Source organism: Natrix helvetica (genome assembly GCF_964273705.1).
Source record: "Natrix helvetica genome assembly, chromosome: 5".
NCBI classification, from domain to species: Eukaryota; Metazoa; Chordata; class Lepidosauria; order Squamata; family Natricidae; genus Natrix; species Natrix helvetica.
This window is the reverse complement of record NC_138551.1, coordinates 17,928,434-17,945,119: the sequence shown is the minus strand read 5'-3', so window position 1 is coordinate 17,945,119 and position 16,686 is coordinate 17,928,434. Positions and strand designations below refer to the sequence as shown.

Sequence of the window (16,686 nt, the reverse complement as noted above, 5' to 3'; positions counted from 1 at the left end):
GGCACCTCCTGCGCTTCAAAGGGGTCCGTTATGAGAGGTGAGAGTCCCCTGAAGAAAAAAAGACCCCCTTTCCTGGAACAGCCCCACCACCACGACCCACCCGCCGCCGGCTTACCTGGCCCGCTTCCACGGCCAACTTTTCTCCTTCTGCTCGCGCGGGGCGAGCAGGAACAGCAGGGACGGGCGAGGCGGAGAGGCAGGGTCGGCACGCCCAGCCGGCTACGCGGCCCCCCGGAGAGGAAGCCGAAGACGCCCCTCTGCTCCCCGGCTGCAGAGAGCGCGCCGGCGAGGGGCTCTGAGCAGGGCAGAGCGCAGGGAAATTAGTATTGTTATTCGGGACGATTGTTGCACCGTATCCCATCCGAGCGTGGAATCGACCGTCCCCAGGAAAGATCGACCTTCGGGAGCGTCTGCATCAGCGCCTCGGCTCCGCTCTCCGCCTCCCCCCGCCCTTCCTCCCCGACGGACACAGCAGTCCCCAGCAAAGAGCCCGATCCGGCGGGGAGTGCCCCCCTAGGGGGGTGAAGGTGAGTCTGGCCAACGCGCACATCCAAAGGTCCCCCGTGTCCTTTGCTCCTGTCGAGCAAAAAGGACGGATCCCAAGGGCTGGATCGGGAGGCGAGAGGACGGCGAGAGATAAATAAATGGAAGCGTGATTGGGAAGAAGAGGGTGCGGGCGGGCTCGAGCGGACGCATCCCCGCGGACATGGTTCCGCTCTCAGCGGCCGGATCGACCCCCATCGACGCATTACTCCGTAATCTACCGAGACATGAATTAACTGAGCTGGTCAGGTTCGAAGAAAAAGCTTAAACCACAAAGCATCGTTAAACCAAACCAAGTTTAAGTCAGAACGCAGCTGCAAAGACTTCGCCACTTGGTTAAGTGCATTAGGTGAGCTCTGCCCCTAGCTGAGTTCCATCGTCATTAAGTCCTGATCTGTCTCGCTTGGGTTGGTTTCAGTGGAGTCGGTGGACCTGGAAGTTTTCAATTGCAAACCATGCTTTATTAAAGTTGCTTTTTGTACCAAGCAATGGGTCTGTCTAACCCAGGGGTTGGCATCCTTAAACTAGATAAAGTAGAAAAATGTGGGTTAGACAGCATCACCACCAGAGGGATTCGTAACTGGCTGTCCACTGCACTCAACGTGTAGTCCTCAATGGAACTGCATCTACATGGAGGGAGGTATGCAGTGGAGTACCCCAAGGCTCTGTTTTGGGCCCAGTACTCTTCAACATCTTCATCAATGATTTGGATGAGGGAATAAATGGGGAACTCATCAAATTTGCAGATGACACCAAGCTGGCAGGAATAGCCAACACTCTAGAAGATAGGCTTAAGATACAGAAGGATCTTGACAAACTTGAATATTGGGCGCTATCTAATAAAATGAAATTCAATGGTGAAAAGAGTAAGGTTCTACATTTAGGCAATAAAAACGAAATGCACAGGTACAGTATATGTGGTACCTTGCTCGATAGAAGTAATGTGAGAGGGATCTTGGAATCCTAGTGGTCAACCATTTAAATATGAGCCCGCAGTGTGCAGCAGCTGCCAAAAAAGCCAACACAGTTCTAGGCTACATAAACAGAGGGATAGAATCAAGCAGGGGGTTGGACTAGAAGACCTCCAAGGTCCCTTCCAACTCTGCTATTGTATTGTATAAACATTCAAAGGGCCACAAAGGTCCTAACTGGAAGCCCCACTCCCTTCAATTCTGGAGCTGACAGGAAGCCCGGTTCCCCCACCATAGAGTCTCCTCCTAGCGTGGTGTCCTTTTTCCTCTACCTGTCCTAACCAAAAGCCCTATCAATTGTGGAGCCGACCAGTGACAGGGAGCCGCAGCAGAGGGATGAAAGAGCCACATGTGGCTCCAGAGCCGCAGGTTGCTGACCCCTGGTCTAGCCTATGACCATTCCTCTGCTTCATAAATAATGGCACCATTTCAGGTAGAGAGCTTTCTCTGCTACCAATATTCTTTATAAACAGGAGAAATTAGAATTTTCAGCACACTAAGTGTGTGAGTTTGGTTGTTCAATGATTCAGTCTTTGTCAGTGGGCCACAATTCCACCAGAATTAATTGTGAGAAACTGCTATTATAGCCTTGTATTTCTGCCATTGCCAACATTTTGTCTTCTCTTGTTCTCCTCTTCAATTGCCTTACATTTCCCCAAAATTTAGAATCTTTCCAATGACTTTTTTGCCACATGTGTCCAATTATCTGAGCTTTGCCATCATTATTAGAGCTTCCAATCAGCACCCTGGTTTCAGTTCACCTAATTTCTCCTTGGGGGAAGGAAATGTGCTAGGACTGAGTCACACCCTCTGTGTTTAAAGCTTTGGTAGCAATAGCATTTAGACTTAGATACTGCTTTACAGTGCTTTACAGGCCTCTCTAAGCAGTTTACAGAGTCAGCATATTGCCCCCAACAATCTGGGTCCTCATTTTACCCACCTCAGAAGGATGGAAGGCTGAGTCAACCTTGAGCCTGGTGAGATTTGAACTGCCAAATTGCAGGCATCCAGTAGTCAGCAGAAGTAGCCTGCAGTACTGCACTCTAACCACTGTGCCACCATGGCTCATCTTCCAATTGGATGGAATGGTGTTGTAATTGCAGCCAAGATCTCTCAAAGTTAGAATTATACTCCAAGACTTACAAATAATAGCTTGCTTTTTTACCCACTCACCATTACAATTTCACTACATACCTCTTACTTGCTGGGATAATACCTACATCAAAGTCTGTCATCAGCAGCAGATTTTAACCGCTGGCAGGCGTCCATTCAATAGTGATTTGAAATGTGCAGAAGTTAATAGTGTCAAATTAAGACACTGTACTGCACTATAAGAAAAATCAAATCTAGTTCATGAAAAAGAGACAGCAGGACCATGGACAGCTCCAAGTGAGCCTCGTTGGTCCCCTTCTCTCCCATTATTAGGACAATGGAAGGAAATTGATTGAGTACCCAACTGATTTTTTTTTAGCAGCCCTTAAATGTAGTGTTCTGTAATCTACGCATTCTCTGTGGAGGAAGGATTTGGAATTTTGCATTCCCAAATTTCTGTAAGGCTACAGAGATGGAGAAGGTGCTGGTGAAATACTGGCATTGAGACAGCAGATTGTGAATGTGGATTAAATTGTCTTTCTTTCAAAAGTCTATCAATTTGACTAGGACATTTGAAATTTGTTCAATATATCTACAGGGCGCCACGATAGGGAAAAGTTTTATTATCCCCTTCTATTACCCTGTCAGAAGTATAAGAATTTAAGACACATCCTTGTATTACTTGGTTGGTTGTTTCCACCTAGCAAGTTGATTGAACCAACTCCTCATTTCAGCATATTTAGGTCTACTAGTTACTTGAGACAGAGAGATTGTATGAATATTATATATAAACTATAAACAATTTTTGACAAGCTCACATGTAAAAGGAAAGCATGTAATTGAAAGAAGAAAAATGGATCAATCACCCCAACTGCTTAGCTCTCAAGAGGTTGGTTTTAGTCCCTAACAGTGTCACATTTATTTAGGACTAAACTAATCCCTATTATGTGTAGTCTGAAAGGTTCCTGTGACTTTTGTGACAAGGTTGAGGTTCCGCAAAAAAATAAGAAGCTCCATACAGCTGTTTTGGTCTTTACCGTACAGGAGATAATGAAAAAGAAACAAGTGGAAGAGCACGATAAGACTTCCTGTGTATGGTGGCACCAATGTTAATCACATCACTAACTTTTTTTTAATCCACTAGAGGGGGGAAACATTAAAAGATGGAAGTTGGAAAGGCTCCTCCCAGCTTCTTTTGGGTTGGCTAAAATCTAGAAAATGGCCAAGGGGCAACCAAGCTTGCACTCAACCAAACAGAAGCACATCAGCTGGCTAAGGGAAGAAATGTGTTGCTTAGTTCTTACTTTCTGACTGGATCCTATTCATTGATGTAATGTTCATACAGAATACCTACATCACAGCTGTTATTAATCCACTGTTAAGAGCATTCGCCGATGTTCCACTCCATCTCAGACCTGTGATGATTCTAAGAGGCTGAAGCAAAATGATATGAATACTAGTTCCTTTCTAATGGTCGTGTAATATTAACATCACTTCCTAAAAAAAAAAAAAAAGTTCTGAACTATACAATGGGAAATGGAATAAATTACCAAACTGGTGAGATTTTTTTTTTTAAAAAAAAAATTAAATTTGCATCCAGTTTTGCTTGCCGTGATCTAAAGATGTTGAGACTCTAGAAAGAGTGCAGAGAGCAACGAAGATGATTAGGGGACTAGAGCTTGAAACATATGGAGAAAGGTTGCAGGAATCTAATTCAATGAAAAGAATTATGGAGTGACACGATAGCATTGTTCTAATATTTGAAGGGCTGCTAGAAAGAAGAGGGAGTCAACCTACTCTCCAAAACACCCGAAGGCAGGGAAAGAATCAATGGTTGGAAACTAATCAAGGAGAAAACCAGCCTAGAACTAAGGAGAAATTTCCTGACACTTAGAACAATGAATCAGTGGAATGGTTTTCCTTCAGAAATTGGGGATGCTCCAACACTGGAAATTTTTAAGAGATTGGACAACTATTTGTCTGAAATGGTATAGGGTTTCCTGCTTGAATATGGAGTTGGACTAGAGGACCTCCAAGGTCCTTTCCACCTCTGTTATTCTATATATTGCATATAGAGTATGTAGAGAATGTAATTCTCTCAATGCACCCTGAAAAAAACCCTTCAAGATTTTCCCCTCTCTTCCACTATACCAGGGGTCGGCAATCTTAAACATTCAAAGAGCCATTTGGACCCGTTTCTCACAGAAAAGAAACCTCAGGGAGCTACAAAATCCTTCCCATACCTGACTATTTCCGGAGCAGCCACAAAACTAGCATATGTAGTTGAATTAAACGTTCTGTTTACTTCTGAAACTTTTCTTTTCTTGGATTTATTCATGGTTGGCCTTCTGGGGTCAAAGAGCTCAATAAATCACGTTCTGGCGGGTGTCGCACATTGACAGTTGTGCCACATATTTTGAATGACAGGGAGCCGCAGCAGAGGGATGAAAGAGCCACATGTGGCTCCAGAGCCGCAGTTTGCTCACCCCCTGCACTTTACCGCAACCCTTTTTAACGTATTGCACAGCATGGGAGTGATGAAAACAAAACTGTGAGTCTGCAAAAAGAATGCAAATCGAAGGAAGACCTCATTTTACTGCAAACGTCTTAGCAGAGCAAGATAAACAGTTGACAGCTCTTGAAATTGCTTTCTGTTAATTCCTGAGGCATTTCTCAACAGCTGGTCTGTGCTGGGAAGACATCCTGTCTAACATGATGGCACTTCAAAAACACTGGCTGCAGATGGAAGACACGCTACGACGACCAACTAAAGATGGAGGCAAAATGGCCGACCTTCTGTTACACACTCTAATATGAAGAGGCTTAGGGAAATAGCTAAGAGAACTATACTAGAAAAAAGATTATTACTTGATGTCTTATGAAGGACTGGATTTAAGTACTATTTATCCATTTCAAAAGGCCATGTTTCCTATTAATACACACACACACACCCAATCCCAAGGCACATTGTTTTCCTAAGGCATAGATTTCCTATTTCTCCAGAAACAGGCAATTTTGAGGTAAAGATTAAGTCCTCAACCTACGACCGCAATTGAGCCCAAAATTTATGTTGCTAAGGGAGAACTTTAAGTGAGCTTTGCCTCATTTTACAACTTTTCTTACCACTTTGAAGTGAATCACTGCAGCTATTAAATTAATAACATTGTCATTAAGTGAAATCAGGTCTTATTGAATTTGCTTGCCAGAATGTGGCAAAAGATAACCCTGGGACACTGCAACCGTCATAAATGTGAGTCAGTTGTAAAGCATCCAAATGTAAATCGCGTGACGATGGGGATGCTGCAAGTCATAAATGTGAAAAATGGCCATGAGGTCACTTTTTCCAGTGCTGTTTTAACTTGGGTCACCAAGCAAACTATTGTAAATGGAATATTATCTGTAATTTCATATTTTAAATATGTAGGTTTAAAGGTTTATATTAAGTTTTAGCTTTAAGAATGATACGCTTATTTTCTTTTGTGGTTTTCCTCCTCCTATTCGTTCCATTAATATAACAAATAATTTTATTATGTTGGTCATTCCTGTTTTCCATCTTTTTCTTTTGAATGATTTTTGTGCATTTCCTTTAATGCTTGCAATAGAAATATGGCAGGAAAACAACACACAGGGGAAAAAATGAGTGCCCTTCAAAACAGCCGGCCGGTATTTTAGTCCTATGCATTTAAAAAAAAAACTTTTTGCAGCTATGCCTTGCTGCAGTTTGAGCCTGTTTGCCCAACACAAAACCAGTAACTTGATCTATTGCTGTTATTCTTCCTGTTTTTTTGCCATGCTATGGCTTCCTTCTCTTTCTGGAGACTGTGGTTCTGCCTTGTTGGCAAAATTCCCAAGAATTCCCATCCGGAGGCTACTAAACAGCTTGCCAAGGTTTTTGTTCAGATGAAAGGAGGTGTGACAAGAAAAAATGAGCCCATAATTAATTCTGAACTTTTTATTAAAAATGAAAGTATAAAAAAATCAGGAATCATTCAATAAGAAAATTGTACACTTAAAAATGAAAATATAGTACAGAAATTGCATCACTTTGTCATTGGTTGGATTTTCAAGCCTGCTGAAGAGAGAAACTTTATATAAGCATTTTGTATCATGTGCAAAAAGGGTTCATTGCTTGTTTTTAAGATTCTTAGCTTTTTAAATTGTCTTTCATTTGCGAAGTGTGTGTGTGGATGTGATTTACCTCTAATAAATCACCATTACATATGATCAGCTGCAAAAACTAAAAGAACCACAAGATGGCAGCAAGGAGACACAATAATGTGGCAGGTTTTGTCGCCATCTACTGGTGGTCTAGATTTGCCTGCCTGTAAACAAATTGCCTTGCTTACAGTTCAACCTAAAAATGACTAGTCAAAAAGTTTGGCAATCTTCTCCTTTTTCCCTGTTCAAGTATTACCTGTTTCTTCTGATTGTTTGAGGCAGTCAGAATAAGCCCATTTTTTTAACAACAACAACCAAAAAAACACAATATACCACATGTGACAGTATTTTTGATATCCATACTACTGCTTAAAAAAACCCAAAGGATAGTAAAGAGCTTGCCATCACATTCTCTGCATCCATTTTATAAACCAACTTTAATAAAGATAAAACTATCTAGCTACTTGGTGCTTTACTTCACAGTATAACCAACCATACTTGGGCTGCCAAATGTCAACTATCCCAACAGAGTTTCGCTACCCATTAATGGTCATTCGGATTTCTGTCCCTCAGATTTGCTTAGTTCACAGGAATAGGCCGCGGAGGCTTTATCTCCATGGCCTTTCCAATTCTTTCTTCTGGAATATCACCATGAGTGTGACAGTTGAGGTATGAGGGCGGCCATGTTTTTACATATTTGCTAGTAACCAGGCAAAATCTCCCAATATTATTTCAACACAACTCCTTGGGCTTATTCTCCCAAATTGGAGACCATCAAACTGGATTGACTCGGCTCAGAATTAAGGACTGTATGCTTTACAGTGGTGTGAACAAAGGGTGATGATCCTAAAATGGGATGACATTAATGTCAATGCTACATATTTACACCTCAACATTTGACACAGTATGTAACTTCATTATCTCTCTTCTGAAGATGCAGTTGCTCTATGTTTCTATCTATCTCTGTTAAACATATGCTGCCAAGAATATTAGGGTAGAATAATCCCATTGTCCAAAATTGTAGTTATGGTGGGATTTTTCTTCTACAGTAGCAGTTGGTCTACATTTCTCTCTCTTTTAAACATACGCTATATTGCCAAAAGTATTCTCTCACACAACTGAGTCTGATTATGTGGAAGGGTGAGCGAATACTTTTGACAATATAGTGTGTGTGGACGACAGAGTACAACGATCCCATTGTGCAAAATTGTAGTTATGGAGGGATTTTCCTCTTAGTCTACACTAGAAAGAGACAGGAAGTCCTTAGAGGATTTGTGCTAATGGATCACATGCAAAACTACACCAATAACTGCAAAGAAATTTTCAGGGGTTCACAACAGAGCAATGGAAAATGGTATTTGCTAAGATGCGTACATCAAGGGGGTGTACTGTAGAAGCCGGAGAAACAACTGGCAACTCTTTTGTCAATCACAATGCAAAAACCATGCTGCAGGTGAAGATTTTCATAGCATTTCAATAACAATATTGCCACGGGGCGAATGCTACTAAATACCAATTTGGCATTACAGAAATAAATGGGTTTTTACCCAGTATTAAAGAGTTATGCGATTCCAATTCTAAATGAAGTGTGAGCTTCTTTGACCATCACTTACCTTTCTGGAATAAAACACTACATTCTCAGAAACATTTAACTGCTTTCACAGAAACTGCGGTTAAAAGTTACTTACTTTTTTTTTTTTTAAAAAGTGTCTTCAGCAGTAGTCTACAGGTGATAATATTAATTCTCACAAGAACAAAAGGCACTGTTTATTGATTTGCTCAAGCTCCTCTAAATTACATCCATCGCTTCAGTTTGTATCTTATTGCATCCGGACCTTTGCCAAAAAAAAAGAAAATGCTTTGATTGTCCTGATTTTTGTTAGCGTGCTATTTTTTTTGTTTTTTGTTTTAAAAAAGCTCAAACCCTAAAAATAAATCTTTGCGTACAAAAACTGTTCCTGCATTAAAAGGAGGGACTCAACTAATCTGAAGCCTGTTTCCGGCCTCAGAGTAATCAGACTTTTATCCGTTTGGCCCAATTAGAACATGAAACAAATCCTGTTTTTCCCAAATGGGATTCACTTTTTTTTCATTCTCACAAAAGGAACAGCTTGTTTGGAGTTACTGCGTGGTACAGCCTACTCAGGACTGTACCATTTCAAGCTGCGTGAAGGGGTGCAGGTATACGAATGCTCCCCTCGATGGAAGCGGGTTTAGGGTGCAGCTTTCCAATAGGGGATTTTTCTTCGCCTGCAATCAGAGATGGCACTTTTTTGGATGGATCTTCCAGGTGCTATGCTAAGTGTACAACTCAGCTGTCACCATCCTGATGTGAAAAAAAGGAAACAGTCTTAACTTAGGGAATCTATTTTGCTTTCTCCTTTACACTCTTGTTGTCAGAGTCGGTTCAGCAAATGCAACCCACACCAGAGTGACAACACCCACAGGACAGCACAGGTTGAATCACTTGTTACATGTCTTCTTAGGTGCATGGATTCCATGCATATATGACCAACAGAAATTTGCCGAAACAAATGAAATGCAACTCTCCCATTTCCAAACCCAAACCAAAAATCCCTGGAAGATTGTTCACGGACCCACAACAGCTTCTTAGCTTTCCTGTTATCTGTAGCACGCGCCATTGTGGGATTTGGATAATGGGACCTTGAACTGGTCTCAGTGGTGGTTAACAGAGAAACTAAATACTTCATCCAATTCTGTGGATAGTGCAACTACTTCTTACTGTACTTCAAAAGCAGAATTTCCCAGGTCTTCCACAACTTCTTTTTATGGATGTCCATAATGATTCTCCCATCCTCTTCTTTTGTTTAAGAGACCAGAAAGGCTCCAAAGAAACTGGCTTCTTTATCCATGTCCACCAATTCCTCATAGCTGATGGAGACAAAAATCCTATCATTCCTCCTTAACTGAAACACTCCCCCCTGGTATATGGAATACAGTCCATATTCTGCTTGTTTAGACCAACAACTGGTTCTTGCACTTTTCATTAGCAGAATGGCTTCTGGGTAATAATCTGTAAATTTGGAAATGTACTGAACCATCTGCTTTGGATTCCTAACGTTCTCCGAGGAAGGATCTGCATTGGGTTCAACGCCTTCCGATTCCCGGAAGCGAAAATAAGTCTGTGCGTAAATGTAATAAAATCCAGGTTGCTGTATGATAAGTTCTCCATTTTTCAGCAATATGTTGTGAAGAAAGGAAGGGTACATCGAAGATTGCCAAGAGATTATTTTAAATCCCAAATTGTTTCTGATAGGGGTACCTGTGATAGATTGAAAAAAAGGCAGAAAATAGTTTAGGCGTGTAAAACACTAAATGAATCCCACTTCTTTTTTAAAAAGGTAAATGATGCAAATTTTGCATTTTCTTAGCAGATTTTATTCCAATATCATCATCATCATCATCATCATCATCATCATCATCTCGATGACCCCATAATCCTTTGTGGGGTGGAGTCTGGGCAACTGAATGGAGCTGAGTGTGTACTGGCCGGATGCCCTACCTGTCACCAATGCGGAGTTTTGTTCAGCAGATATATTCTCATTATGCCCAGAGAGAGAAATATCTTCCGTTACCTAGGATTGAACTCACATCTTCCTGATTGTGAGGCAAGAGCTCCACCTCTAGGACACCACACCACTCAGCTTTTATTTCAATATATACGTCCTAAATCCCAATGCCCATACCGTATTTTTCAGAGTATATGACGCAGCAAGGTTTTGAAGAGGAAAATTATTTTTTAAAAAAGTTTTTCTACTCTGAAAACCTCCCAAAAATGGTCCGTTTTTTGTGAAAATGGGCCTGTTTTTTTTTTAAATTTAAAAAAAGGGTATGAATAGCCTTTAGGAAGCTTATAGAGTGCCGCTGGGGGCTGCAGGGGCAAAAAACGGCTCATTTTTCGTTCATTTCTGCCCTCCCCAACCCCTAGGAGCTCTCTGAAAGCCTCATACAGGCTCTGCATGGCCATTTTGGTGAAGGGGGCGGAGTTTCGGGAGGCAAAAAAATGCTATATTCATGTATAAGACACACCCAGATTTTCAGCCTCTTTTTTGAGGGAAAAAAGTGCGTCCTATACTCCGAAAAATATGGTATATGTATGATCACCATTCATATGAATTAAGGAAAGTGACCCATGTTACTGTTGTCATACAGGTTGCAAAATGGAAAGTTTTATCAAGGCTTTGGACCAGTTCTCTTCCAAGACTCTACAAGAAGTCCTCAGCTTGTAACAGCTCACTCAAGTGATCATTCAAAGTTACAACGGCATTGAGAAAAGGGACTTATGACAATTTTTCGCGCTTAGAATTGTTACAGCATCCGTTTGCTCACCTGATCAAAATCCAGACTCTTGGCAACCAGTTCATATTTATGACGGTTGCAGTGTCCTGGGGTCATATGATCTCCTTTTGTGACCTTCTGACAAGCAAAGTCAATAGGGAAGCCAAATTCACTTCACAACCTCAGTTACTAATTTAACAACTGCAATAATTCACTTAACTGTGGCAAGAAAGCTCGCAAAATGGGGCAAAACTCAATAAACGTCAATTTGGGACTCAGTTGTGGTCATTAAGGTGAGGGCTACTTGTATTTGCAGACTTTCCCAATGTGGTGTTCTGAAGATGCGTTGGAACTTCAACTCCCAGAATTCCCTGCCCCCATGGCCATCGGTCACAACGCAAGCCATCAGAGGGGGAAAAGGCAACAAACAGTCCATTTTTTGCTTATTTTTGCCCTCCCCAGCCCCCCCAGGAGCACTCTAGAAGTCTCCTAAAGGCTATGCATGGCCATTTTTGCAAAGGGGGTAGGGTTTTGGGAGTCCAAAAATGCTGTATTCATTGTATAAGATGCACCGATTTTCACCCTCTTTTTTGAGAGAAAAAGGTGTGTCTTATACTCTGAAAAATACGGTAATTTGGGTTAGGTTACATGCAGAGAACACAAGTGCTTTTTGAAAAATAGTGTATCTATAGGCCACGTAGAAGATTTGGCTTTACTTAAAAATGCAATGCAAGTAGCCTCTTGATTATACATCAAGAACATGTATAATAATGTCTACACATGTATTTGGGGAAGGAATATTAAATAATTAACAGTATCCAGCAAAAGATTATGATGGGCTAAGACCTAAACTTTCGTATTTACCACTTGATCAAGTGAAATCATTACAACTTAAAGCAGGGATAATTAACTTCCACTCCACTGATTTTAATGCAAATTGATTTAACTGAAATAATTACCTTCAGCTCTCATGAATCCAGTGTCTTTTTCCCCACTTGGAACTGAACGCAGATGGATATTTCTTCCAACATCCCAAAGGTACTTTTATTTTCAAAAAGTAACTGGATTTTCTTGTCGCCCCCACCCCTCCCTGAAAACATTTGGCTTCTCATCCAAGAAGCTTCATCACTTCTAACTGACTGGTGGGGGAACCGGAAGGATTTATATTCTTTGCAGTTTTCTGGTGATTATCTGGTCATTAGCTCACTCTCTGAGAGTTGTTGAGGCTAGCAGTCCCAAGAAGTTTCCATACTTGTTTACAATCTGATTCTGGTGTGTCTCAGGATACAAATAAACCCCCAAATAGCCTCAAGGACCTTCTCAGAATGCTAATGACCAGAGTTCTTCAAAGAATATAAACTTTCCATTCCCCGCAGCTCTGTTAGAACTGAAGAAGCTTCTTGGATGAGAAGTAAAATGTGTTTCAAGGTGAGGGACAGGGACTAAGAAAGTCCAGTTACTTTTTAGAAATAAAAGTGTTGTGGCCCACCCGTGGAGCTGGCAACAGAACTGGGGAGGTTGTAGAGGAACATGGGCCAGTCCTGGAGGCTGAGGAAGGTTCGGACAAGGGTTCTGCATCAGAGGCAGAGACGGGGCCGAGGCTGTCTGGCAGTGATCAGGTGCCTACGGAGCTAGAGAGCAGTGAGGCAGAGGAACAGCTGGAGCCTGTTCCCAGTGTGCGCATGCGCAGAGCTGCCAGAAGAAAAGAACAACTCAGAAATCAAGGTAGACTTGGTAGTAAGGTCACAGGTGGAAGGTAATTGGCCCCTCCCATAGGAAATAAAAGAGGAGTGAAAGGGGAGTTGAAACAATTCGTTCAGTCAGTCATTAGATTCGTTTCAGGAGTGTGAAGATCTGTCCAAGAATCTCAGAGACTCTGTGCCCAGTCTTTCCTTGCACAGCACCTCATTTGGAAAATATTTATATGGCAAGCTTTCCAAGATAGATAAGGCCTACAGTCATAAATATTCCTTTGAAAGACTGTTTGCCAGGCCTTGCTGAATGTGAACGAGAGGAATTCACATTCGTTCAATAAAAGGGGATTTGTTGGGACCAGGACTCTTGTCTCGTGCTTTTTGGGGAAGCCTAACAAAAAGCACCTTTGGGGTGTACTGTAACGATTAACAATGAAATGGGCCAACTTGGAGAAAGTGTCCAAAATCTCAGTGAAATTAAGATTTGGCAAATTTTATAAAACATTTTATCACAAACAATAGAACACGGAGTATTTTATGACATAATATGGATAGGATTTACGTTTCTACCTGGGAAAAGGCCACCATTTTGGGGGTGTGGGCCTGCCTGATAATAGCTTCCTACCCCATACATCCCTGCGACCAATTCGCTCTCACAGGGAGGGACTCCTCCGGGTGCCGTCCACCAAGCAATGCCAACGGGCGGCGCCCAGGAGTAGGGCCTTCTCTGTGATGGGCCCAACCCTCTGGAATGACCTCCCCCCCGACATCAGAACCACTATTGACCTCCGCTCCTTCCGTAAGAAACTCAAGACCCACCTGTTCCAATTAGCCGGCCTAGCCCATCTATAGTTCTATTCTTATCCTCCTGGCAGTTATTTTTAATTATTTTAATTATGGGATAGTTTTTTAGGGGTGATTTTTAACGTTGTTCTTAATTGCATTTTACTGTACAGTTTGTATATTGCCTCCTCTATCTATATGTAGGTATGGTGTTTTTTTACCTTGACTGTACACCGCCCCGAGTCCCTTGGGGAGAGGGAGCGGTTTATAAATTTAAATAAAGTTAAAGTTAAAGCTTTGCTTTCATTTTCTGGATTCATTTTTACAAAAAAAACAAGGATTTAAGGGTTGCTATGTAATTATCAGCTTCTTCTCTTTCTTATAAGGCAAAAGGTACTGTCAAATTTGATTCCTGGTATTTGTATGGATACAATAAAGCAGCTTTGTTGTGTCTGTGTAAATGTGGAAATGGTTCCCGCTGCCTTTGCCTGAAATCTATTTTGATTTCAGCCTACAACAATGGGAAAGGTACTTACCTGAAATCTCCCATTCAACCATTAACCAGGCTCTACCCTGTTTAGTTTCCAAGCTCAGGCAAATGCTGCCATCTATCTATAAAATAAATACCGTATTTTTCGAAGTATAAGACACACATTTTCCCCCCTAAAAGAGGGTGAAAATTTGGCTGCGTCTTATACACCGAATGTAGCCCCGCCCACCCCCACCCTTTGGCTTCTGCCTCCCAGTTATTTGCCTTCTTGCAGCAAACAGCCTGTTTCAGTTTCAGCACAGCCTGATTAGCAGCTGTTTGTCAGTTGGATCGACCCCCCGACCATCAGCTGTTTCAGGCTACAGGGATTGCCATTTCCTATTGCCGTCTCCATGCACCCCATTTTTGGCCTCCACATCCCATTTTTGGCCTCTGTGCTTTGGCCCCACTTTCTGCCCATTCCAATCCCCGCTGCCCGGAATGGGTAGAAAATGGGGTGTGGGGAGGACAAAAACGGGATGCAGAGGAGGCGGCAATAGGCAATGGCAACCCCTGCAGCCTGAAACAGCTGATCGTCAGGAGGCCCATCCAACCGAAAATCAGTTGCTTGTGCTAATCAGGCTATACTGAAGCTGAAATGGGTTGTTTGCTGTTTACTGCAAGGAGAAAAATTGCTGAGAGGCAGAGGCAGATTTTTCTCCTCAAAAGCTAGGTGCGTCTTATACTTCGGAGTGTCTTATACTCTGAAAAATACAGTAAACCTATTCAGCTCAACACTAGAAGTCTTCAAGATGTTGGATAGCCATTTGTCTGAAACGGTATAGAGTTTCCTGCCTAAGCAGGGGGTTGGACTAGAAGACCTCCAAGGTCCCTTCCAACTCTACTATTGTATTGTATTGTATTATAAACCTGATGAGAAGGTAATAATTGCCAGAAGATATAATTGACTTATTGAAAAAGCTAAGCTAAACAGTAGCCACTTTCCCCAGAATAAGGCAACGTCTTACTTTGTACAAATAAAGTTCTCCTTGCATTTCTGCTTGAAGTGAGATGAGCTGCGACTCGGGGGTTCCTTGGTACATCTCTTGCAACGGTATCTAAAGAAATATTGTCTAGATAGAAAGAAATGCCAACATTTTATTTCCTATCAGGAACTCTTTTTAAAGTCTATGTTAACCTTCGTTTTATCATACCCAGAAACATCCATGCCACCCACATCTCAGATCGTGTCAGATCGTGTCCTATTTCTCAGCAACCCCCCGTCTTTCATCCAACCTAAATAGCAAGCTGCAAAACATAATTGTATAACTGGTAAACCCAATCTTCTTTGTTCCTTTGCATTTTGTAACGCCTTATTTAGTTGTCGTAGTCATTTCCCCTTGCCATACACATTTAGATGTGTACTACATGTTACAGGAAAGGATGAAACAGATACATGGATGTCTGTAGAGATTCTCAGTCATCCAGGTCATGGTTGTCCCAAAGGTGCTTTTTCAGGAGGCAAATGGACTTCCTTGCTTTTTTCTTTTGAAGACGATTTGCTTCTCATCCAAGAAGCTTCTTCAGCTCTGACAGGATAGTGAGGAATGGAAGGAGACCCTCTAAAAGGATGCAAATTACCAGCTGTCTGCAAGGAATATAAATCCTTTCATTCCCCACTATCCTGTCAGAGCTGAAGAAGCTTCTTGGATAAGAAGCAAATGGTCTTCAAAAGAAAAAAAACAAGAAAGTCCATTTGCCTCCTGAAAAAGCACCTTTGGGACAACCATGACCTGAATGACTGAGAATCTCTACAGACTTTTAGCTATACAAATTGGGGTGAACACCCTTTAAATGGTGTGGGAGTAGGAATGGATTTCCAGAGGAAAAACTGTAGACTGCAAAAACAGCTAAATCTCCAAGCGCTTCAATGACTCTCAAAAAGGATGCAAATGATCAGCTGTCTGCAAGGTATATAAATCCTTCCATTCCCCACTATCCTGTCAGAGCTGAAGAAGCTATTTTTGGATAAGGAAATGTCTTTAAAAAACAACAAGGAAGTCCAGTTGCCTCCTGTAAAAGCACCTTTGGGAGATATATGGATGCTGATACCATCATATATGGGAAGGAATGTTAGGAAGCTCTCTTAGATAGGTCAAGCTGTAAGAGGCTATAGTACTAATACTGCAGTATAAAAAAGGTATAAGTCCAAAACAAAAATGCAACATGGATGGTGTAAAAAAATGAGGTATGCCTAGCACTTTAGGGAACTAGTTAAAATGGAAACAATTGAAGAACTCAATAGAATTGTTCTTTCAGCAGAGGTGATGGCTTGGTCCTTCTTTCCATCTTCCCCACTACTGTAGTTGAGGTAAAATGTCCACATATTTATTCAGCATCTCTCGGGATCACTGGCAAAAGTTTTGTCCATGGCTTACAGGAAGACTGAACTTCAGACCTTCTGCAAAATAAACTTCTGCTTGACTGTGGCCTCCATAAATGGTATTATCTCCTTATCCACTTACGGATAATGCAGGAAGGACCAGTTCAATTTAATCGTTTTTTTAAGACACAGAAGTGCCTCCTAGAGCAGAGTGCCCCACGTTCAGCTTCTTTGAATAATCTCGATTACATCATAATCTGTCTTTGAATGAATATCTCATTCATTTCCTCAGTG

At 41.7% G+C, this 16,686-nt stretch overlaps 1 protein-coding gene across 1 annotated transcript in view; it reads right to left on the bottom strand.

The window, feature by feature from the left end:
• Window positions 1-6,543: 6,543 nt before the first annotated feature.
• TNFSF10 (TNF superfamily member 10) overlaps window positions 6,544-16,686 on the bottom strand; it is a 28,821-nt gene continuing 18,678 nt past the window's right edge. Inside the window, exons 4-5 of the mRNA XM_081953465.1 lie at window positions 15,038-15,142; window positions 6,544-10,047 (exon numbers count right to left, since the gene is read on the bottom strand). Of these exons, the coding sequence (XP_081809591.1) occupies window positions 9,593-10,047; window positions 15,038-15,142 (560 nt within the window). The 3' untranslated portion in view covers window positions 6,544-9,592. The remainder of the gene's footprint in view (window positions 10,048-15,037; window positions 15,143-16,686) is intronic.